The following is a 26,170-nucleotide window of genomic DNA, read 5'->3' as shown; positions in this document are numbered from 1 at the left end:
TGATCTTGTCAACTACAATGTGGTTGTTTTATGACATGTCTACTACCACCTACTATGTGGTTGTTTTATGACTTTGTCTACTACTATGTAGTTGTTTGATGACCTTGTCTACTACTATGTAGTTGTTTTATGACCTTGTCTACTACCACCTACTATGTAGTTGTTTGATGACCTTGTCTACTACTATGTAGTTGTTTTATGACATGTCTACTACCACCTACTATGTAGTTGTTTGATGACCTTGTCTACTACTATGTAGTTGTTTAATGACCTTGTCTACTACTATGTAGTTGTTTTATGACCTTGTCTACTACTAAGGGTCAAATATGTTAACATATTTTTAATTCAAAGTCAGACGGAATCAGATTCAGCATGGGTAGTATAACACAATGACTTCTGAATAAGTTTTGAATCAAAATTTGGTATGGGTTTGTAACCTTGTTTTTTGTTAACTATTACAAGGTTCCTTTTGCTGTGTGATACTGTACACACAATTATTTTCCCTATGATATTTGTTTGTTTTGGAATCCATTTGAAGTTTAACAGGTGAAAAAAGAATCAGACACTCAAGAATCTAATATAAATCTGGTTAGATTTCCTGTTGCCTCTGATTGGACAAAATTCTTTATTTAGGGTCTGAAAATCTAAGCTTTTGGTGTCTGAGATTGTCTGAGATCCATCGTTGCATTACCAAATAAAATATTTGTGAAAAGTAGTCAGGAATTTAAAACTTAATTTTTCATGTCTGAATTAAATGTTACCTTCAGTGTTATTTAAGTAGGGTTAATATAAAAAGAGAAACATCAGAACATAGATTTTAATGTTTTCAACCACCAATATTTTAGTAAAAAACTTTATCTTCAGTGTTAAAATTTCATGAATTATTGCGGTTTTATTCATTTAAAAAAAATTTGCTTCAGAAACTGAAGAAATGTACTGTAAAAACAGATAAGATTGCTATAAATTGTGTAGCCTATCATCTTGTTAAAATTGACATTAAATTGATATAAAATTGTATATAATGATAAGGCGAGTAAATAAATCAGTATCTCAGTGAGGTAGGCCAATGTCTGAAGCCACCTGTTTCAATTAACATTCTGTCTGGCAATCAGCCACTTCATTTCCTATTAACATCTCGTAAAAAATTTAAATGTAGTGTGTAGAGATATTCGGATGAGTAGGAAAAGTTATTCTAAAGAGGTTTTTGTTTTGTATTGTTGCCAAAGTAATTGGAAGAAAATGAGTCATTTAAACTTACAGTTAAGTGCATAGAAATGCACCTTTCATTAATAAACAAGCTATCTGGTTTCATTTTTTTTTAAGTTGATACAAAATATGAGTCCCATGGAGGTAGACGATGGTCTTCAGGGAAACACATGTATGTTATGTAATACTACTAAGCATGTAACACTGCTTAGTCATCATCAATTGGTTATTGCGATGGTGATGTTATTTTCCAGCAATGACAATGTGGTGGGTCCTTTATTTGTGATTTTAAAAATCTGTTAGTCTTAACTAAATCATTATACACATTTGATGCAATGACTGTTGTGGATTCTCTTAGTAGAAGTTGGCATGTTCCATTCCCATTTCCATTCTCAATTTTATATTGTTACTGACTTAATCTCAATGTCAATGTTTGGGATAATAAAATCAGCCGTAACCCCAATTCCTCTGTCGTATCTTCAGAGGCTCCTAAAATATCCAGACTCCAACATTGTTACAAGTCACTTTCTTAAGTTGGGGAAGAAATAGTATAAGACAGTCCATTTGTCTGTCCATTCCTTAAATTCATCCGTCAGTTCCAATTTTGTATCCACAACTGTTCCTACCCTGTTTGACAGAATTATGCTAAACTCAGATGATGTTCTTCTACTTCATTTCTTCATTGGAATGATTTTAGAGCTTTTGTTTGTTAAGTATTGGACCTCGTCAAATGTTAGACTTTGCTAGGAGTGGGATATTTTACCTTATTTATTTTTATTAACCGGATTTTGTGACAAAAATGTTGGTTATTGATTTGGGGATGCTCGGCGGGCGTTCGGGCGGGCGGCAATCAAATGTTGTCTGTGCATTAACTCATGAACCGTTCAACCAAAGCTTTTAAAATTTTAATATGTTGTTACTGACAACTAAATGAAGGTCAAGTTCAATAATGGCGATTTTGACTTTTACCGTTCAGGAGTTATGGTTCTTGAAAGATTGAAAAATGGCGTTTCCAGTCGTGTCCGTGCATTTACGCATGAACTGTTCTACCTAAGCTTCCCAAATTTTAATATGTTGTTACTGGTGACAGAATGGAGGTCAAGTCCATAATGACGATTTGACTTTTACCGTTCAGGAGTTATGGTTCTTGAAAGATTGAAAAATGGTGTTTCCAGTTGTGTCCGTGCATTTTCTCATGAACCATTCAACCAAAGCTTTTCAAATTCTAATATGTTGTTACTGATGACAAAATAGAGGTCAAGTTAAATAATGATGATTTTCACTTTTACCGTTCAGTAGTTATGGTTCATGAAAGATCGTAAAATCGCGTTTCCAGTTGTTTCCGTGCATTTACTCATGAACTGTTCTACAAAAGCTTCCCAAATTTTAATATGTTGTTACTGATGACTAAATGGAGGTCAAGTTCAATAATGACGATTTTTGACTTTTACCGTTCAGGAGTTATGGTTCTTGAAAGATTAAAAAATGGTGTTTCCAGTCGTGTCAGTGCATTTTCTCATGAACCATTCAACCAAAGCTTTTCAAATTTTAATATGTTGTTACTGATGACAAAATAGAGGTCAAGTTCAATAATGACGATTTTGCTTTTACCGTTCAGGAGTTATGGTTCTTGAAAGATTGTAAAATGGTGTTTCCATTCACGTTGTTGCATTTACTCACGACCCATTCAATCTAAGCTTTTCAAATTTTAATATGTTGATACTGATGACAAAATAGAGGTCAAATTTGATATTGACTATTTTCACTTTCACCAATCATCAGTAATGGTTATTGTGATATTGCCAGGACACAAATAAATACTAATAAATCCGGTTTGCTGTCGTTGTGACAGCCTCTTGTTTGTCATACCTTTGGTTTAGAAATGCAGCTGGATCTGATTGATTGATGATTGCTTAATATTTCATCAATGCAAAGTGACTTAATTCTGATAAGTAAGGAAATGACAATATTTATACAGTTTGACTGTGCAAGCTACCACAGTACATGTCCTTACTCTTGAGGAATTCTGTTTCTAAGTGGTCTATTCAAATGTTATGAATCCTAAAATGTTTTCCAGACTTAATAATTACTCCTGAAGCTGTAGCTCGAGCTGCAGCTATACTTTCTTTTTTCTTCTTTTAAATAGGGTCAAGGTCTAGATGACAATACCCTTGACCCTTATATCGACCAGACTAGAAAGTTTTTCTCACCATCATAAACTGTCTTGTGTGGTATTTGGATAGCTGTACAAAAGAGAAATCATCACAGAAGTGATATATTATTTTTTTACTCACATATCTTTGTTAGTAAAACAAGGACAATATTACATCACCAGTCCGTTACATAACTCTGTCAACAGTTTTAATGGTAAGGAAAATGAGAAATCAGATAATTGGTAATCTTATATTTCCTTTACAACTGATGTTGATGTGTGAAAATTTGTGTTTTTTACACTTTTTATGGCAATATCACTGTCAGTATTTTGTTATCAATATGTCATCAGCACAAATCATGTTTTTTTGCTGATTTGAAGCATTTATGGGAAAGTTGAAAGCTTGCAGAAGTTGTTGAGGAATCTGTCTTTATCAAAACATATAAAAACTTGTATATATATGCAAAGTGACATTGAAAGAAGGGAGGCCTTGTAAAAATCACAAAGTAACACATTGTTCAACTGTACTTTAAAGAAGATGTAAAAAAATGAATTGGTAAATTTATGTTCTATGTGCTATTCAAAGATTTATTCAACCTCAGAATTAGAAGGAAACTAATTATTTAAGTTTGTCTGACTCTAATATATATTTACCTGCCTAGTTTTTGAGTAAAAACAATTTCTTTTACCATTTAAAAGCCAATGCCTCATAAACTAAAATACCCTAAATAATAAGGTATTATTTTGGATAGCTGAGTTTTTTTTTCATGAACTTGAATGTTTTTATTAAAAAAAGTTCCTTTTATCTAAATCACAGATTAAAATTTTGTCAACTACTGGAATACAAAGCTATAAATAATCACAAGGAACTAAATAAAATTGCATTCCGCTGTTGCTATGTTATTGGGTACAGTCTGAAATAAAGGAGTTCTCAGTTATATCAAGTCGGCTTTCATGTTTATATAACAATACACCTTCATGTAAACACATTTCAAGTAGAATCAAATAAATTATTCTCATATACTAAAAATAAGTCCCTCTCTGTTAGAAGTTGATATGCTGATTCAGTGATTTGACAACATTTTGGGAAAAAAATATACTTGATCATGACTTGTGAATTATATGTTTCGATACAATCTTACATCTTCAAATTAGTTTAATACTACCACTTAGATCTTGTGGTTTTAGATCATATTGCTCCAAGCAATGTCTTAGAAAAAGAATTAAATATTTAAATTTTGTTACTTTAAACTGTTTGTAAATTTACCATGAAATTTGAGGTGGTTTATTAATTGGAGAATATTGACTGATAATGTGATCTGTACAATTTACCTGTAAGGAAATTTGTATTATTTATTTGATGTAATTTTATATGGCACACACAAAAAAACATGGTTAGAAAATTAACATATTTCATATTAGGTATGTAAATAAGGATGTATCATGTTTTAATAAAAATGAAGTTTATTGTGAGAAGGAAGAAGGTTTTTTGTTTACACAGGGAAGATTGTTGTCAATGGATGGAGAAAAAGAGAACAATTTAGTATTTAATTATGTATAGCTCTACATGTGGTTGACATAATTTGTATGAAATCACTGAAGTGATTATTATTTTATGTTGTGAAATGAATAAATCTTTATTACTCTCTTTATGTAAAATAGTTTTATCATTAAAAAAATAGTTATCAGTCATACCTAATCGAATACAGCTGTTTAAGTTCATATAAGTCAAATTTATGACATAAATGGTTTCTGTTCTTTTTATGAATTTAAAAAAATAATTCCATCATAAAAAGTTAGTCAACAATAATTTATCGTTTTTAGTAAAAAAAAAATGATTTCTTTTACCTTTACAACTCAAAAAAACAATTCTTAAATAAAAATCAGCTAAAATAATTTATGTATGAATTTACATCCATATGTAATTATTTCTTGATAGGAAAGTGAAGGAATCATATAGTGTTTATCAACATGTCTCTTTGTTGTTTTCATAGTGGAGGGGTCATTAAATTTCACCATGTCAGTCCATACCTCTTTTAAAGATGGTTACAGTTCTCTAACTTGAGTTTGCCTCAACCAAATGTTATAAATCTTAAAATAATGCTTATCGCCACAAAACAGATCAATTTAGAATATTGGTGGCGTGACTTAAACCATCCTAGAGTTATGCCCCTTTAAAATTGCAAAAATTGCTGAATTTTTCATTTGCGTTATTATATGACCGCAAAATTTGAAAAAAATTTCGTCGTATATTGCTATCACGTTGGCGTCGTCGTCCTCGTCTGGGTCGTCATCGTCCGAAAACTTTTAGTTTTCGCACTCTAACTTTAGAAAAAGTGAATAGAAATCTATGAAATTTTAACACAAGGTTTATGACCACAAAAGGAAGGTTGGGATTGATTTTTGGAGTTTTGGTCCCAACATTTTAAGTTGGTCCAAATCGGGGTCCAACATTAAACTTTGTTTGATTTCATCAAAATTTGAATAAATGGGGTTCTTTGATATGCCAAATCTAACTGTATATGTAGATTCTTCATTTATGGTCCTGTTTTCAAATTGGTCTACATTAAAGTCCAAAGGGTCCAAAATTAAACTTACTTTTTACTTAGTTTGATTTTAACAAAAATTGAATTCTTGGGGTTCTTTGATATGCTGAATCCAAACATGTACTTAGATTTTTGATTATGGGCACAGTTTTCAAGTTGGTCCAAATCAGGATCTAAAATATATTAAGTATTGTGCAATAGCAAGAAATTTTCAATTGCACAGTACTCAGCAATAACAAGAAATCTTCAATTGCACAGTATTGTGCAATAGCAAGTTTTTTCAATTGCACAGTATTGTGCAATAGCAAGAAATATCTAATTGCACAATATTGTGCAATAGCAAGAAATTTCAATTGGAGTTATCTTTGTTTGTCCAGAATAGTAGTTGAATCAACTTAAATCAATGTTTTATACAATATACAATGTATATTCACTTTTACTACCAACTGATAAATTAAAACAATCTTTACCATTCAGTGATAACAAGCACTTTTTTTACATTTAGATATTTTATGATGTATTTAAATGAGTGATTATTGTTGCAAACTCCATTAGAAATTTGAATTGAGATCGGTTTTGGAATAAAGGATAGGGGGATGTGAAAAAAAATTGGGGGGGGGGGGGGGGTTCAATTTTTCTCATTTGAAATTTCATAAACAAAAAGAAAATTTTTCAAACATTTTTTTGAGAGGATTAATATTCAACAGCATAGTGAATTGCTCAAAGGCAAAAAAAAAATTTTAAGTTCATTAGACCACATTCATACTGTGTCAGAAACCTATGCTGTGTCAACTATTTAATCACAATCCAAATTTAGAGCTGAATCCAGCTTGAATGTTGTGTCCATACTTGCCCCAACCATTAAGGGTTCAACCTCTGCGGTCGTATAAAGCTGCGCCCTGTGGAGCATCTGGTTTAACTTTCTTTTGCCTCAACCAAATGTTATGAAACTTATACTAAATGCTTTTTACCACAAGAAATCAGATCAATTTTAAATTTCTAGATGTCACTTTTACAACTGTATATGATATGCATGGACACATTCCCCATTTATTGTTTTAATTTCTTCATTTAAGTCCATTCCTTTGAAACCCAATGCTTTATTTCACTGAAAATTTCACTTCTATGATACAATCATACAGTGCATAGAGTTCAACTACCTTTGGGACACAATTGTTAACATTTTATGTTTCAATAATTTCTATTGATATTTTGCATTATTTCTTGTGACAGCTATATTTTTCACACTATAATCCTCTTGTAGTATAGTATAATATAGTACACTTTTCTTAAACATAATGTAATTTTGACATGTATTTGATACTTAATTGACTTAAGCTTAGTTTAGTAGGACCATTCCTCAGACTAAATAGCATATATGGGATGTTTCACTACCTCGTATAGTTTAAAACTTTATTTTACTTCATTTAAGTCACTATGGCCTTTATAAGATTTTTGAAAAGCATCTTTAATATTCTTTTGATTTCGACATAATTTTATGTTGACAGAGTTAAGAAATGTAATTACCCATATTTTCCCAGGTTGGCATTTTGCCCCCTGCTGATTGAGCATGAGAATCTCTTTGATTATTCAAACATATATGAATAAGCTGTCATCTCTGGTCAGAATATTTGATACCTAATGATAGTAGAGTACCAAACTCTGCTTATAAAAATATTTTTGATGGATCTAATATGGATATTTAGCACTGCAAGACAAATATTGTTTTTCTCATGCAACAAAATTTTGTATAGAAACAACCTTCGTTCCAAATTTTCTGCTCTGTTTCAAGTATAAAAACTGGTATATTCTAAAATGACAAATATCAAAAATATTACAACTGCACATGTTTTTATTATTTGATAATTCATCTACTTATTGATTTTGTTGTCTTGAATATATGCAGGTTACATGTACTAGGATTAAATATGGCAACAACTAAAAAGTTATATATAAGTTCCATCCTATAATGAAATAATTTACTTTGAAATTTTATATAACATTACATGAATATTAATTTATGTTTATATTTTTTCAGATGTTCATGTAGATATCAAACCTGTGTGTCCGTATGAACCACACCCTTGTAATTGTAAAAGACCACAAACAGACAAAGAATTAGGCTGTGGAGATGATTGTTTGAATAGGTATGTACTGTGACAATAAATTTGGCTGAGTCAAGTGATCCAACACCTTGAATCCAATGAACTCAGAAATGTTTAATGTTAAATGAGTGGTATTGGGAACTGAAAAACAACACTGAATTTAATGAAACTTTTAATGTTGAAATGACTGGTATCATATTTATTAAGTATCCCATGATATTTAAAAATGACCAGTTTTTGCAAGATTTGAAGTTTTAAGCATATATATAATATTTTAAAGAGATTAACACATGTCTCATTTACTTGATAGTGGGAGTAACCTACACAAATCTTAACAATGAATCTTTCTTTAATTTGAGATATTAATGTGTGTTTTTTGAAAAGAAAAAAATATCTGCTAATCGTGGGAACTACTTTTATGTTGGTGATGGGAAAACTTGTTTTTTTTTACCATATCAGAATTAAGATACAGTCTTGGTTAAAATATTTCAAATATCAACTTTATCAAACTTGTATTGAATGAATAAGAAGAATAAGAATATTTATTATTCCAATTAAGGGCCATTGATGGGCAGCATAACATGTATACATAAAACAATACATCATGATTTGTAACAGAAAAACACTTTTTATAAACTAAAATGAAACATTAAAAAAGTTCAGACAGACGTTATTATCTTCATTCTATAAAAATCATATACATTTAATTCCAGGCAGGATCAGAACCATAAAATCATTACAATTATCATTGTTGACATACAATGAATGTTATGAAACCAGGATTGAAGCTTCTTCGAGATTACGAAAAAAGCATCTGATTCCCCCCCCCCCCCCTGTATTTACTAATAAATGGACATTAAGATCCATTAAGAACTATTTTATGACGTATCACAAGTTTAAGGAGTAAGTTATATGATATTTTGATTCCAGGTTAGTTTTCACTGAATGTTCCCCATCAGCATGTCCATGTGACGACCATTGTGCTAACCAGAGGATACAGAAACATGACTGGGCTGGAGGTCTGGATGTGTTCATTACTGCTGGTAGAGGCTGTGGAGTCAGGGTATCAGGGAAATTAACTGCTGGTAAGTTGTCAATATCAATTCACTGATTTATATATTGATATTATAAATGGTTTCCACCCTAACTCTGTCAATATGCACAACGCTTTAAAAAATTGTTATTGAAATGTAAATGAGTTTGACGTGATGCTATGATCCAGCATGATTTAATATAGAAGGTGAATACACTCAAATGCCTCCCCACTCCCTCCCTCCTCTAATTTGCAAAGAGAATTCATAAGTAAAAGGTCAAAATAAAAATCAAGATGTATACAAAACATTAACTTAGGTACTTCATTTTTCAGGTCAGTTTATTCTTGAATACCTTGGCGAGGTTGTGAGTGAGCTGGAGTTTAAGAGAAGAATGACAGAAAACTATTCTCAGGAACGACATCATTATTGTCTAAATCTAGACAGTGGTGCCATGATAGACGGGTATAGAATGGGCAACATTGGAAGATTTGTCAACCACTCTTGCAAACCTAACTGTGAAATACAGAAATGGTAAGTGTAAATAGTCCATCATTGTATTGATTTTATTGAATACTAAACAAAATTATTCTTCTGATACTGCAACAAGAATGAAAATGCTTAACACCAAGAAAGTACCTAAACATAAAAGTAAATGCAAATCTGTATGCTGAATTACAAATGTAGATACCAGTAATAGAAATTATTGTCTGCAAAAACCCACCTTACAAAGATAAAATTTGAACTTGAAATAACTGAAAATGTTAACTCGCATATACATAAATTTGAAATAGCTAAGATTGAACAAGTCAATTTCTTGATATCAATCAAAACAAAACTTAGTCTTGTAATATACATATCAATCCTATAACACAGTACCATGGTAGGCTGTTTTGAAATGTTTGTTCTGTTGCTTTTGATTATCTTGTTAAAAGTGTATGAAGAATAATGAGAAGTCTCTGTTTTGTAGGAATGTAAATGGTGTATACAGAATGGCTTTGTTTGCTTTGAGAGACATTGAGGCTGGTGAAGAGTTGTGTTACGATTATAATTTCCACTCATATAACATGGATTCTCAGGTATATTGATATTCATATAGCATTGATTTAAAAAAAAAACCCACACACAACTAAAACAGCAAAGCAACCTGTAAATTGAAGTTGACTGATGTTTTTCTCTAATATTTATCAACTTCCTGATTCAAAGAGAATTGACATATATTCTTACACACATAATGAATGATCTGGTTGAAATTTTATAAAGAAATGGATTTTTTTTATTTTTTTCTCAAGAACAATAAATCTGAGATATTTTATCAAGTATCATGTTATCTAATGCATTTTAACACCCTCTCTCAATTTGGTCTTTAGTTTTCCCCAAAAATACAATCTAACTGTCTAAAATCTGAACAACATTAACATTTTTTGTAATTATGAATAATATTATAACTACAGCAAGATTGTATGTGTGGCAGTGAGAATTGTCGAGGAGTAATCGGTGGAAGAAGTCAGAGAAGCAATGGCCATGTTAAAGAGAAGGTCACACCACTGCGACCTGTAGGCAGACCTCCAAAGGATAAAAGGAAATCCAACAACAAACTGAAAAAGTTCAGGGAAAAGGTAATATCATTTATCATTTGATATTGTTTTGAACTAATTGGAATGAAAAATTGTTTAATAACATCTTAGATGTAGGAATATGTGGTATGAGTGCCTCTGAGACAACTCTCCATCCAAGTCACAATTTATAAAAGTAAACCATTATATGTCAAGGTACGGGTCTTCAACACAGAGCCATGGCTCACACTGATCAGCAAGCTATAAAGGGCACCAAAATTACCAGTTTAAAACAATTCAAACGGGAAAACCAATAGCCGTATGAATAGACTTAAGTTTTTCTTTCCTTATTGTGACAAACTTCTTATAATTTTGACATTTGTCTACATTTTACAGCAGAAACAAGCCCAGGAAACTATTGCTGCAACATTTCCTGTTATAAAACCAATATCTAACAAAGAGAGGACAATGGCCAGGAAATATTCTATCTTCCTTGTAAGAAACTTAGACAAGGTCAGACAACTGAGAACAAGAGGCCCACTGACAGAATGTGATAAGGAAGAAAGTGAAGAACTAGTTAAATCTACTGCCTGTAAAAAGAGAGGTGAGCTTTAAGGACTATTCCATTAAAATGAATAGGGGAGGGTAGGATGGGAAGTTTTATTATTGGGCATCTAGGTCAATGTCTAACTAAAAGTTTAAAGATTACGTGTGATTCTAGAAATCCCTTCTTGCTCTTCCACATCCTTTTTAATAAACACTTACTGAAATAAAGATTTACAAATATTTAGATACAGTCAAAGATATATATCTTCAGTATTTTATAAGCCTTTTATTAACAAAGTAAATATATATTTGCTAATACAAAGTTTATCAGATACCTTTATTGGTGTTGAATTCTTTCCATAGGTTAATAGCTGAGAAAATTCTGAAGTAAGGCCCTATATCACCATTTTTAAGCCAATCACCTTTAATTTAGGTTAGAAGATCGTATACTTCAGACAAAGGGGTCTTGTATGTTTATAACTTATAGATACAAATTTGACAAAAACTGATATTTGCATATATAAATGAGCATTCTTAAAAATTTCAATAATTTTTTTCCTTCTCTATATTGCAGATGTGTTTATTACCCAGCTTACTGCATTGAAAACCTCTAGATCTGTTAAGACAAGACGTCTAGCTTTAGCTGAAGAGAATTCAGAATTGAACCAAACTGCCAGACTAGCACAGATATTACATCAAATACTAAAAAATCTAGTCGCGTCCAAAGGTGAGGTTTTTTTATGAAAATTTTTCTGGTGAAAAAATTGTATTTTTTATAAGCTCTTCATTTTGTTATTTTGGGAAAACATAAGGATTGCTAAATAAAATTATATCAACTTCATTTTGAAATTTATTGGATAGTTTAACTTTTCTAATTGGCAAATCATATTACATCTTCATATTTTTATATTAAAAAAAACCTATTAAAACTGCTGGTCATAAAAACATAGGTGAAACATGTCAACCATTAAAAGATGCAGTTTACTTAAGTGTTGTTGTCAATTTAGCGGTAAAACAATAAAGCTAAAAAAAATGGTGCTCTTGAACTATTTGACTTTATATATAAAGTATCATTGTAAATGTGTAGAAATCTTATGATTTTCCTTGAAGGATTAATATAATGTATTAAATGTTCTACAGGTGAAGATGGAAAGGAGCTGGCTTCATTCCTGACTTTACCCTCAAAGAAAAAGCATCCAGAATATTACACCGTTATAGAGAAACCTATCGACTTTCATGTTATAGAGAAACACATATCACAAGGAAAATACACAGACTTAAAGGAGTTTGATACTGATATAAATCTGTTGTTTAAAAATGCAGAGGTTAGTATAATGTTAAGGACCATTATATACTGCGGATTCATTAATTTTTTTGGATTGAGGAAAACTTATTTAATTTTGTAGATTTCATGGTTAACCTGTACCCATGAAACCTACAAAAAAGATATTTAATGAATCCACTATAAGTTTATGAGCTTTTTCTGTTTCTTTGTTACTTAACCAATAAACACACATGTTATGCACTAACAGTATATATGTCACATAGGAAACATGTATTTAAAGTTTAATTCACAAGAAATATATAATATGACATATAATAGTACTACATGCAACTGCTTGGTTTTAGATTTTTATGTCCAGGAAAAGAATGACATTTTTTCCATACTTTACTTATAAATGGACTTAGTTTTTCTGCCAGGAACCATTACATTCACTCTGTGGTTAAAGTTTTTAAAATTTCAACAACTTTCTTAAACTATCCCGGAATGGCCAGAAGTTTGTTTATGATCACAAGTTTAAATTCAGAAGTAAATTTTGTAAAAAAAAAATCCATTTTTTTCTGTATTTTACTTATAAAAGGACTTAGTTGTTTTCTGCCAGGAAACATTACATTCTGTGGTTAAAGTTTTTAAAATTTTAATAACTTTCTTAAACTATTCTGGAATTGTACGAAACTTGGCCAGAAGCTTGTTTAAGATTAGAAGATAGTATCCAGAAGTAAATTTTGTTTCCAGAAAAAGAATGACAAGAGCAAGTATTTGTGATTCATAAAATCACAGAAAAGGTGAAGTCAATGAGTGATCTGCAATTGACTACACAGATTCTGACTAAGTGTAAAATATGTTAGGTGGTATTGATGATAATTGCATCTGTGTACATCCTTGGGTAGGAAACTGAATAGGTTTTAAAATATAAAAAAGAAGATGTGGTATGATTGCCAATGAGACAACTATCCACAAAAGACCAAAATGACACACACATTAACAATTATAGGTCACTGTACAGCCTTCAACAATGAGCAAAGCCCATACCGCATAGTCAGCTATAAAAGGCCCCGATAAGACAATGTGAAACAATTCAAACGAGAACTAACGGCTTTATTTAAGTAACAAAAAAAATGAGCGAAAAAACAAATATGTAACATAAAAAAACGACGTTAAAACTCTATTACAACATACACAATTGAAATGCTTGAGATCAAATATATGAAATCCAAATTATAAATAAAAACCACAGTATAATTGTATTTCTTATTAATTTCAGAGATATTGTGGAAAAACATCTTGGGTTGGAAATCTGATTATAAAGTTAAGACAAGTGTATATTGGTTCAAAGACAGAAGTATTACCTCTTCTTGAAGATGTCCTAGGAGAAACAGTTCAATCACTAGTGTCAGAAGCAGACTCTTATGACATCCAGGGTAAGTTGTTAGGTTATTATAATGATGTTTGCAACTAAGCCACTAGAATTAGTGACGGTCATGACAAAAATTTATTTTTATTTCTCCTAAAATATTATCTTTAAAAACACTCTGTTAGTTCTCATGAATGTAATTTTGAAATGAAACCTTATTGAGAAAGTTAAGAACAGATTGTAAACATATTTATCTTTTGTTATTTGAACAAAACCTTTTATAGTAAATTCAATGAGACAATTGTTTATTAAAAAGAAATAAGAGAACTTTTGATACGGAAACAAATCAATTTTGCATATTTTTACATGGTGTCAATTGTTTCGTAAGTAGGATGTGATATTTCTAAAGTTACCCAGCAGACAGATTAATTTGAAGCCTTCAAATATTTGAATATTAATCTAAATTTATTGATTATAACATTTAAAGTAGTGTGATCATTTTAGTGTTTGAGTAGTTTAGATACACTATTAAAGTATATTCTCCAAAAAATCTAGTATAAAAATATTGTAAATACTTACTACCTGTGTTTATATAAACAGATGAAAAAGATGAAGAGGATGAGGAAGAGGTGATTCGCTGTGTCTGTGGTATATTTAGAGATGAAGGTCTGATGATACAGTGTGAAAAATGTTTTGTAAGTACTTATTTATACTATGTTAAATATAAGCGTGATAAGTACTATTAAATGATGTTTCATGGATATAAAAACAAAATGTCATCTGGTATTCAACAAGGGAGATTAATCATTAAATTAAAATATATTTTTTTCAAATTTCCTATATGATATCTTCATTTTGAATTGTATTTAAAATTGAGAATGAAAATGGGAAAAAATGTCAAAGAAACAACTGATCCAAATAGCAGAAAACAACTGAAGGCCTCCAATAGGTCTTCAACACAGCAAAAATATTCTACTCCTAGAGGCATGCTGCAGCTGGCCTCTAAACAAAATTGTGTACTGGTTCAGTGATAATGGAAGTCATTCTATTTATTCATTAATAACTATTTATTGTAATGTTTATTGTAGATATGGCAGCATTGTGATTGTATGAAGGTGAAAGGAGATGTAGAAAATTATTTATGTGAGCTCTGTAATCCACGACCTGTCAGTAAGGTAGGTTAATTAGTATAGTAATATTTGGTTAAACACAATTTTCACAAAATGTACATGTGTTTAAAAAAACAAACTAAATGCCTTACATTTAATAAAGATGTCTTTATAAACTTATGTTGCATTTATAGGAAAACATTATAAATCGAGAAATGTATCATAAGTAAAAATGTTTTATTGCACAGATATCATATTACATTTGTAGTAGTGTATGTGTATATAAAAACGTTAATTAGTTATAAGAAGATGTGGTATGAGTGACAATGAGACAACTCTCCATCCAAGTAGCAATTTGTTAAAGTAAACCACTAAAGGTCAAACTACAGCAGCCTTCAATACAGAGCCTTTGCTCACACCAAACAGAAAGCTATCAAGGGCCCTAAAAAGTAGAATTGATACAGAAATTAGTTTCATGAAATATTGTAGAGGCTTATAAACGTAGTAATTGGTATGTAATTTTAGCAATTAAGCAGTATTTTAAATGAAGTATAGCTGTTGATATTCTGTTTGTGTTTTATCCTGAATTAGTTAAAATTCTTTTTATAATTATTCAGGAAATTATAGCTGATCCCCAGCCAGAGGATGGTACCCCAGGATGGACATATTACATGACATTAATGAGAGATGAGTTACAAGTACGAGTAGGAGATTGTGTGTATGTACTCAGGGATGTACCTATGTCTAAAGACATTAGTGTAGATAGTATGAAAACATCATATAAACTGGTGCAAGAGATCGGTCATGATAAACTGGAAATCTTCAGAATAGAGAGATTGTGGAAAGATGGAAAGTAAGTCTTAATATACAAATAAGAAGAGTGATAGGATTAACAATGAGTGAATTGGGTGAATATTGGTGGGAAAATTTACAGTAAAATATGAAATATCTTTTTCTGCTATGATGTGCACAAAAAATTCCATCTAGTTCTAAATTCATAACAGTTATTCATTATTCACAATTTTCCAAATGACTCGTAAAATACCTAAAAAATCATGATTAAAATGGCATGACTTTAAAATAAGAATATTAAGTAAAGTTATTTCATTAGGCACTTAATCTCAAGTTTTGCCTATAATATGAAATCTATTTAAATTGATAACACAGTATCATATATTGATTTGTTTGCATCAGCATTAATTAACTGTCTCTGTGCTAGAAAAAAAAGAACCTTTGTTAACATGTTCATTTTCCTGATATTAATTAGTTTGAACGTGTAAACTTTTGTTATCCATACTAAGAATAAAACTTAATTCATAATGTGTGACTATTTTTCTTATTTCAGCCAAAATAAATTTGCCTTTGGACACAACTTTTATCATCCACATGAAACATTCCATGAACCGTCCAGGAAGTTCTTCCCTAATGAAGTGTTTAGAATGCCTCTTTATGAAATGATCCCATTGGAAACTATTATTGGCAGCTGCTGTGTGATGGATCTGAACACTTACTGTAAAGGTCGTCCCAAGGTTATGAGGGACCAAGATATATTTGTTTGTGAATACAGACTGGATAAAACTGCTCATCTATTTTACAAGATCTCAAAACACCCGTAAGTACAACAGTATTTCAAACAACATTGAATACCGTAAATTCAGAAATTATTGCATGCATTTATTATTGCGATTTTTCAAAAATGGACAAGAATACAAGTTTAATTATCTTGATTTCGATAAAACTGCATTCAGATCTCTGTTTCAGTCATCATAATGCGAGTTTTAATTATTGCGACACCCATCCAGTCGCATTATTCACAATTATAAAAACCTCGCAATAATTTCTGAATTTACAGTAGTTGAATTGTAATAAGAAAACGTCACAATCAATATTTTCCTTCCAGTGGAAAACAAAATACACTAAAAAAAAGACCATCAGTTTGATTATGAAGACACGTTCAATTCATATCTTTTATTTTATTTTGCATATTTTAGGTAAACTGTTCACTGCCAGCATTTTCAACTTATATGCACATGTGATCAAGAACTTCATATTTTATTCATATCTTTTACTTTGCATGTTGTAATTCAACCATGCTAATTCACTGTCAGCATATTCAACAAACGTGAACATGTTGCACATGTGGGCATTTAGCTGGAATCTTCAATGAATTTGACTGCTTTGAAATATGATATTTTTTTGAGTTGTAGGAGATGAATATATATTTTCCTATCTCAATATATATATTTATTATACCCCCGCTTCAAAAAAGGGGGGGTATACTGTTTTACCTCTGTCTGTCCGTCCGTCAGTCCGTCCGTCAGTCAGTCCATCCCATGAAACTTTCGTCACATCTAAGTCAGCTATACCGTGTGATGCGTTTTCAGATTGATCACTTGACAACTTCCTGTTTACCGAACACTTGTATGATTTTACACATGATAGCCAAGTTGAAAATTTTCATCACATTTTTCTCAGGACCTACAACACAAGGATTTCTGAAATATGGTTTCAGGGTTTATCTAAGTCAGCTATACCGTGTGATGCGTTTTCAGATTGATCACTTGACAACTTCCTGTTCACCGAACACTTGTATGATTTTACACATGATAGCCAAGTTGAAAATTTTCGTTACATTTTTCTCAGGAACTACAATACAAGGATATCTGAAATTTGGTTTCGGGGTTTATCTAAGTCAGCTATACCGTGTGATGCGTTTTCAGATTGATCACTTGACAACTTCCTGTTTACCGAACACTTGTATGATTTTACACATGATAGCCAAGTTGAAAATTTTCGTCACATTTTTCTCAGGAACTACAATACAAGGATTTCTGAAATTTGGTTTCAGGATTTATATAAGTCAGCTATACCGGGTGATGCGTTTTCAGATTTATCACTTGACAACTTCCTGTTTACCGAACACCTGATATTTTTACACTATTAATATTATCCACTTGTGGCGGGGGTATCATCAGTGAGCAGTAGCTCGCAGTTTCACTTGTTTGTTCTGTTTTGTGATATGCTTGATATTGTCCATTAGATTTTGAGTATTACACATGTGACTTGCATTGATGAAGGAGTTTAATGATTAATTTCTATTTCAGGTATGCCATCAACACTAAGTCATATTGTTTTGATAAATTTCCTCAAAGACTAAACCCTAAGAGAACATATTCAGTGAGTACTTACTAATGTATATCTGGCTGATATAAAACTGTTTACAAATGGAGTAGCTTATATCAAGAATGACTAGAAGATCCAGATTTTTTATCGTTAATATATATTGTTTTCTGATCCATAGCACTGGGTTACCTTCAGTTCTACTTTTGTCTTGTTTCAAAGGCCTTTTAAAAAAGAACTGCTCAATTACTTATCCAAAGCACCTTACAATTTGCGTGCTGTTGTTTTAAAAAAAAATATTTTGTTTATTATTGTATTTATTTGTATGTTTTGTACTTTTTATACCCCCGCTTTAAAAAAGGGGGGGTATACTGTTTTACCTCTGTCAGTCCGTCAGTCAGTCCGTCTGTCAGTCAGTCAGTCCGTCCCATGAAACTTTCGTCACATTTTTCTCAGGAACTACAATACAAGGATTTCTGAAATTTGGTTTCAGGGTTTATCTAAGTCAGCTTTACCGTGTGATGCGTTTTCAGATTGATCACTTGACAACTTCCTGTTTACCGAACACTTGTACGATTTTACACATGATAGCCAAGTTGAAAATTTTCGTCACATTTTTCTCAGGAAATACAATACAAGGATTTCTGAAATTTTGTTTCAGGATTTATATAAGGCAGCTATACCGTGTGATGCGTTTTCAGATTCATCACTCGACAACTTCCTGTTTACCGAACACTTGCATATTTTTACAATTAATATTATCCACTTGCGGCGGGGGTATCATCAGTGAGCAGTAGCTCGCAGTTTACTTGTTATAGTTGCATTTAGTGTGCCAAAAATATGAAAACTTGACGTTTGTGACGTCACATACAATATAGAAAACTTGATATTCGTGACGTCACGTACCAAACAATGACGTCATTAAAAAAATTGACCTATGTTGAGGAAAATTTTTCTTGAGCAAAAAAATAAATAAAACTGACTTGATGTAAAAAAAAAAAAAAAAAAAAGTAGGGGTGTGATAAAGGGTAGGGGTGCAATAAAGGGTATGCTATAAAGAGTAGGGGTGTGATAAAGGGTATGCGATAAAGGGTGCACATCAAAGTTGCGGGATATGGATTAAACAGCAGGCTATTTATCACATATTCAAAACTACTGTATTTACTACTAAACATATGATAACTTTGTTTACTAAACATTAGCTCTGCCTACAAAATGAAGAAGGATGAGGAATTATGTTCCATTCAATTGAGGACACTTTTATCTACATTTATGCTTATAATATTCTATTACACACTTTGCTTGCTGTGTTAAGGTATTCAGGATAAATTTTTTGGTCGAGGTTGTTTTTGATGAAGTTGAAGTCCAATCAATTTGAAACTTGGTACACATGCTCCCTATGACATGATCTTTCAAATTTTAATGCAAAATTAGAGATTTTACCCCATTTTCACGGTCCACTGAACATAGAAAATGATAGTATGAATGGGGAATTTGTGTTCTATGGACAAATTCTTGTTATCAGTAAAACTGCATAAAAAAGTGATTTAATTTCAAACTGTTCAATCTTTCATAGAAACGTTGGAATTTCTTTTGCCAAGTTGGTTAATTCTCTAGTTGTTCTTGTTTCCTGACATTCTCAATTTATGAAGTTAGAATATATTTAATTTTGTATTGTAGCCTCATGAAGTACCTGAAGCATACAAATCTAAAATAAGACCAGAAAAACAAATACTTGATTCGAGTTCAGCATTAAGAAAGAAGAAAAGATTAAGTCTGAAAGGGAAAACTAAAGACCCAAAGGTTCTGCAGCAGGAAGAAGAACAATATCAAAAGATGGAAGCTAAGAAGGTATAAAAATGTCAAATTTAAATGTCAGAACATCTATTTACTTTAAAACACATTGTTGGAGGCACTTTTTTTAAAGACCACAAACATCCATAATTACACATTTTCCATAAACTGAAAAAAATGCAACCCATAATTTATAAATATGGGTGTTTTACGTCCCAAAAACTTTAAACGGATCATTGTGAAAAATGCTTTGACCTCTTCAATGAAGACAATCTCCATTTTAATTTTTAACAATTCTTAAATTTGTTGTTCAAGAAATGATTGGACTGAAAGAGTTTCGCTTTAACAATATGAAACATAGTAATGGGATAATAGATGTTTAATGGCTATGATTAATCTTCACATTTTATATTCATTTCATTGGTTAGTTGTTATTGTAAAAGTGTTATATTTGTACTGTGTTAAGATCGAATGTTCTATAAATAAGTTTGCCATGCTATTTCAGGTAAAAGAAAAGAAGAACAGATTAGACAGAATAATGTTGAAGATGTTATCAACTGTCCACACTAAACAGAGAATAGATCTGTCATATTTATTAGACTGTAAACGACAGAGTAAAAAACCACACACACTGGATGTATGACATAACGCCAAAAGTCTCAGCAAATAATAATGGGACTTGGAATTCATGAGATAGATTGTCCAGTGTTAGATCTGTAGAAGTATGGAAAGGGGAGATAAATCTCTATAATGATATAAGGCTTTAACTGAGGATCAGCTGTGTGGACAGGGGGCTTGGACAGAAAGACAAAAGAAATGGCAGGAGTAGTGCTGTGATATGATTACAGTCCCGTGTTTACTCATTAGTCTGTGTGTATATCAACAGCTATTATAAACAGTATTATACACATTAGTATGAGTGTATGTCAACATCTGTTATACACATTAGTATGTGTGTATATCAACAGGTCAACATCTGTTATACACATTAGTATGTTTATATGTCAACAGCTGGTATACACTGTTATACACTGCCACATTATTTATTACTTTAAAGGTTGTATCAACCAAAAACAACTGATTGAAAAAAAAATCTTTGTTGAGTTCAAAATTCACAGTAAATTTTCAATAACTAAATTATTGGCTAAGAAAAAAATATAATGTGCTGGATACACATTTGAATTGTTTATAGAAAAAAGAACTGTTATTCTTTTTTTTACTAAAACACTTAATTTTTACAGAAAAGCATTTAGTTTTAAAATATTTTGTTTTGTTAACCATAAATTCTACAAAAAAATGTTTTAATTTGAGAAAACATTAACATACTTAGATAAGTAATAAATATTTGCACACAAAGACGTATTATTTGATATGATACTAGTATGAGTATTCACAAAGATCAAACCATCTGAATGATGTTAAACTTCTATTATTTATTGTAGTTAATACAGTCAAAACTGAATAGTCTTATAATGGTTCTCCATTCTAAACACTGCCCTGTAACCTTACGTGTGGTTGTTATACATGTGTTAGATCTAAATATATCAATGTTGTTAGTCTATTACAACTGTTACCCAATTCAAATTTACTTAAAACAAATCAGTGTTGTGAAAAAATACTTCAAGACCCAATTAGTGAAACAGAACATTAAGGCTCATTTGTTGAAACTGTGGATTAAAATTGAACAAGCATAAATTAAACCTACAGTTGTTGTGTTATGTTTTGTTAATTTATTTGTCTGATGGACTGCTGGGCCTACATTTTAAATATTTGTGAAGTTTTTGCCATAAGAATGAATTGGGTAGAATTATATAATATTGGTATGGTATTTGGATTTTGATAATTACCTAGACATAATGTATATATCCTAGCTGTTGTCTGTTATAAAACATTGTTATGTTAGAGGATAGAGTACTATATTTAGTGATTTTTTTTCACTGTTGTTTTTTTCTGACTATGCAAATCTCTTAAATGTTGTAGAATCATCATTATTTCACTGCCTTAGATTATGTACATAAAATTCTATATCTAGCATAGCTAGAAATTGTAAATAATGTAATATTGTACAGCTAATATCCATTTTGTAGTTAAAAACTAAACCATGGCATTCATGATACTCTACATAAAATGTTTATAGACAAGGTGTTCAGAAGCCCAATATTTAGGCAGCAAGTCGTCGTAAGTGGGCATGTACATTTTCATTTCGGGAGTATCAAATACTCAATTTCAATGGGGACTTGTGTATAGTTATTCCCCACAATATATTTGTAAATTTTGAATCATGCGTTAATATAAACCCATGTTTTTTTCTCATTCTTACAAGGAACAAATTTGTTTTGTGTAGATTAATTGAAGATTTTTTGCCATTTTTTCCCATGTAGGTTGTTACATATATATATTTATTATCTGGGGTGCTTTTACATTTTTATTTACATGTTGTTATCAGTCATTTGTTGAATCAGATATTGCAATACCAAATTACTGTATTTTGAACAAATTGTAAACCATTTTTATCATTGCTTTAATCTCATCTTTTATATTGTGATCTTTTATTCCAATTTATTCCATTTTTATCGTGCTGATTTTATTTTTATTTATTGCTTGTTGGCTTTTAAAACCAAATTTGTACTTAAGATAAATGGCTATATTATAAATGAAATCATTGCTTGCAACATATTTTGTCAGGGCAGAATTAGGCTTTAATTTTATAGACGATGGAATAGAAAGGAAGATCAATTATACAGATCAAAAGACAAATAAGGGCTCCTGTTTATAACAAGTTTATTATATTCAAAGTTAAAATGGTTATAAAATGAATTTTCAGTCAATTGCATTCTCACTCAATTGACTGTTATACTTTTCTGAAAGAGATTTTTGTTCATGTTCCACAAATTGTGAACTTTTCGATACAATTTTGGATATGTGTTATCATATTGATAAAAACATGAAACAAAATATACAGGAATTTGCACACTGACATTTTTGAAATCAATGTGTATTTTCAATTTGAAATTTTTGCAATTTATATTGATAAAAATATTTAACAAAATATGTAGCAATTTTGCACTTTTTTTGGTCAAAACCAGTGTGTATTTTCAATTTGGAATCTTTACAACAATTTTTAAACTTTTTAAGTATAATGTTAGTGGATTGATTGTTTATTGTTTATGTCATAGAGTAGTAAGGAAGGGGGATAACTCACTTTGTCTCTTTGTTTATATCTGGACAGATAACCTTTGACATAACTTGTTGCTTGTCATATCCATGGTGATTTGACTACCCATTATGGGGACAGACACAAAATAAAATTATAAAACCAACGCCATTAGAGTTGTTGTATATTGTAGCTAAAAAAAACCAAGAAAAACAATTCATAAGAAAGAGATATGCTATACATTGATACGGTGGCGACTACAGTTGAAGATGTTAAAATACTAAGAACAGGCATATTTAAGGGAAAATTATTCTTTGATATAAGCTATTTACGGTCAATTACCAGCTGTTTTCCAAACTATCCTTCATCAGATGTTTATATAACTGTCAACCCTCAGCTATTTAAATATGTTCTTCATGACCAGCCTCAAATAAGTCGTTCTATACCTTAAGGCAAATTTGTTCCCACAGCCACTTTGAGTATGTAAAAAGGTCAGCACTTGAAAGTCAGTTGCTAACATTTTCCTTTCTGGATATTGACAAAGTAGAGGGATGTATAGTTAAGAATTGTTAATAAAATAAGGAGGTGTAGTATGATTGTCAATGAAGCAACTATCTACCAATGAGCAAAACGCATACTATATAGTAAGCTGTAAAACATATATGCATTGGAAAATGTGAATCAATTCAAGAGAAAACCAAAAGCAAGATTTACGCTAAAATAATTAACAAAAGTGCACACGCTGAAATGTCTCTTCGTCTTTACTTATCATTGACATTATGTTGATAGTCCTAAATATAAAGCTTTATTATAACTATCACATAAACTTAACATTAACCAAGAAAACTAAACATAGACCAAATAACAATGAAAATGAGACCAAGATGATTGTGCCAGGCATCATGTACAGCTCAAAATTTTTTCATACAACAAATAAAGATGACCTATTACTTATAGATAAAGAAAAACAGACCAAAACACCAAAACTAAACACTGAGCAAAGAACCTTGAAATTAAGGTCAAGGTCAAATAAAACCTGCGCGACTGACATAGATCATAAAATATTTCCATAAACCAAATATAGTTGACCAATTGCATACAGTATAAGAAAAACAGACCAAAACACAAAATCTTAACTAACCACTGAACCATGAAAAGGAGGTCAAGGTCAGATGACACCTACCAGTTGGTCATGTACACCTTACAGTCCTTCCATATAATGAATATACTAGACCTATTTCTTATAGTATCTGAGAAAAGGACTTGAACACCAAAACTTAACCTTGTTCACCTATCCATGAAATGAGGTTGAGGCCAAGCCAAAACTGTCTGACAGGCATGAGGACCTTGCAAGGTATGCAGATACCAAATATAGTTATCTTCTCTTGAACTGAATTTTAATGTGCGTATTGTTATGCGTTTACTTTTCTGCATTGGCTAGAGGTATAGGTGGAGGGTTGAGATCTCACTAACATGTTTAACCCTGTCGCATTTTTGTTTTTTGTGTATAATTGGGAGTTTAGTATGACATCCATTATCACTGAACTAGTATACATATTTTCTAAGGGGCCAGCTGAAGGGCACCTCTGTGTGCGGGATTTTCTCACTATACTGAAGACCCATTGATGGCCTTCACTGTTGTCTGAACTATTGTCAGGTTGTTGTCGCTTTGACACATTCTCAATTTTAAGTAGCTCAACAAAAATGTTAAAACAGGACTACTGTTAATTCAGAAATTGAGTGCAATTATTTTTGCAATCATTGGTTGCACAATGGAAAAAAATAAAATTGAGAATGGAAATGGGGAATATGTCAAAAAGGCAACAACCAGACCAAAGAGCAGATAACAGCCAAAGGCCACCAATGGGTTTTCAACTTAGCAAGAAAATCTTGCACCTGGATGTGGTTCTAAGCTGGCCCCTAAATAAAAATGTGAACAAGTTCAGTATAAATGAACTAAAATTAAAAAATCAAGATTAACAAAGACCAGAGGCTGGGTTAAACATGTTTTGCGAGATCACAAACCTTTCCATTATACCTCTAGTCAATGTAGAATTAAGATTAGCACAGCAATAGGCCAAGTTAAATTCATATAAGAAGTCAGAATAGGTAACAAAAGGAACTAAGCAAGATAACAATGATACATAAATTAAGAAAAGACTACTCATAGTTACTGACTTCACCTGACCTTGACCTAATTTTCATGGTTCAGATTTTGTGTTTTATCTTTTGTGAGCAATAGGTCTACTATGTTAGGTGTATTGAGTGATTGTAGGGTATATATTTCCAATTGGTAGGTGTCATCTGACCTTGATCTCATTTTCATGGTTTAGTGGTTGAAGATAAGTTTTTTTCTTTGGTCTGTTTTTCTGGTCTGTTTTCTAATACTTACAACTATATTTGTTGTATGCAAATATCTAAGGATGTACATGTCAGTCTGGCATGTTTTATTTGACCTTGACCTCCTTTTTACGATTCATTGCTCATTGTTAAGTTTTTGTTTTTTGGTTTATTTTTTAATACTATTAGCAATTGGTCAACTACATTTGGTGTATTGAATGATTGTTAGGTAAATATGTGTCTCGCAATTTTCATCTGAGCATGACCACATTCTCTTATATAAGATTTCATGTGATTTAATTTAGTGGTTTCCAGTAAATGGAAGTAATATTATATGGAGGTTAAACTTTCATGGAGGGGTTAATTTTGTGGATATATTCTTGCCACAAAATTATATTCTCAATACAAAGGAGTAGGGGCAATAAGGCCCCTATTTGGCCCAAAATTACTACTAATTTTAAGTTATACATATTCTTAAATAACTGAAAACTTGACTAAGATACAAGGTATTCAGAAAAACAAAACAAATTTGACATTGAAAAAGGTACCATGGCAACAAATCATGACTTAATTTGCATATTTTGTAAAATTTCTTGATTTTCATTGTTTTCATTGTTTTTCATCAAATTTGAAGTATATTTTAGATTGAATAAGTATTTGGGGGGGGTGTTGTTAACTGTTATCTGAGATAAATTAAAGCTGTTAACTAATTTCAACCCTCTTTGTTAACTGTTATCAATAGTTTGTGCCAATTTGGAATAATTATCAAACAATTTATTTTCTTGGGACAAAACCATGTCTTAATGCCCCCTACTCCTTTTACAGTATGTTTATAGTTCTAATCAAAGCTACACACCAACTATCACATAATCTTA

The 26,170-nt window shown here is 31.1% G+C and overlaps 1 protein-coding gene across 3 annotated transcripts in view; it reads left to right on the top strand.

Annotated features, from left to right (window-relative positions):
* The window catches only part of LOC134715130 (uncharacterized), a 43,348-nt gene extending 20,227 nt beyond the window's left edge, over nucleotides 1-23,121 (top strand). For all 3 annotated transcript variants that reach the window (XM_063577071.1, XM_063577069.1, XM_063577070.1), the window contains exons 8-23: nucleotides 7,943-8,051; nucleotides 8,940-9,094; nucleotides 9,376-9,574; nucleotides 10,011-10,119; nucleotides 10,495-10,659; nucleotides 10,993-11,200; nucleotides 11,717-11,869; nucleotides 12,283-12,467; nucleotides 13,689-13,845; nucleotides 14,379-14,473; nucleotides 14,867-14,953; nucleotides 15,505-15,740; nucleotides 16,233-16,499; nucleotides 17,992-18,064; nucleotides 19,688-19,858; nucleotides 20,307-23,121. In XM_063577071.1, the coding sequence (XP_063433141.1) occupies nucleotides 7,943-8,051; nucleotides 8,940-9,094; nucleotides 9,376-9,574; nucleotides 10,011-10,119; nucleotides 10,495-10,659; nucleotides 10,993-11,200; nucleotides 11,717-11,869; nucleotides 12,283-12,467; nucleotides 13,689-13,845; nucleotides 14,379-14,473; nucleotides 14,867-14,953; nucleotides 15,505-15,740; nucleotides 16,233-16,499; nucleotides 17,992-18,064; nucleotides 19,688-19,858; nucleotides 20,307-20,444 (2,507 nt within the window). In that variant the 3' untranslated portion in view covers nucleotides 20,445-23,121. The remainder of the gene's footprint in view (nucleotides 1-7,942; nucleotides 8,052-8,939; nucleotides 9,095-9,375; nucleotides 9,575-10,010; nucleotides 10,120-10,494; nucleotides 10,660-10,992; nucleotides 11,201-11,716; nucleotides 11,870-12,282; nucleotides 12,468-13,688; nucleotides 13,846-14,378; nucleotides 14,474-14,866; nucleotides 14,954-15,504; nucleotides 15,741-16,232; nucleotides 16,500-17,991; nucleotides 18,065-19,687; nucleotides 19,859-20,306) is intronic.
* Nucleotides 23,122-26,170: the final 3,049 nt, after the last annotated feature.

Source organism: Mytilus trossulus, chromosome 4, assembly GCF_036588685.1.
Source record: "Mytilus trossulus isolate FHL-02 chromosome 4, PNRI_Mtr1.1.1.hap1, whole genome shotgun sequence".
In the NCBI taxonomy this organism is placed as follows: Eukaryota; Metazoa; Mollusca; class Bivalvia; order Mytilida; family Mytilidae; genus Mytilus; species Mytilus trossulus.
Note: the sequence above shows the minus strand (reverse complement) of the source record. Positions and strands in the feature narration are given on the sequence as shown.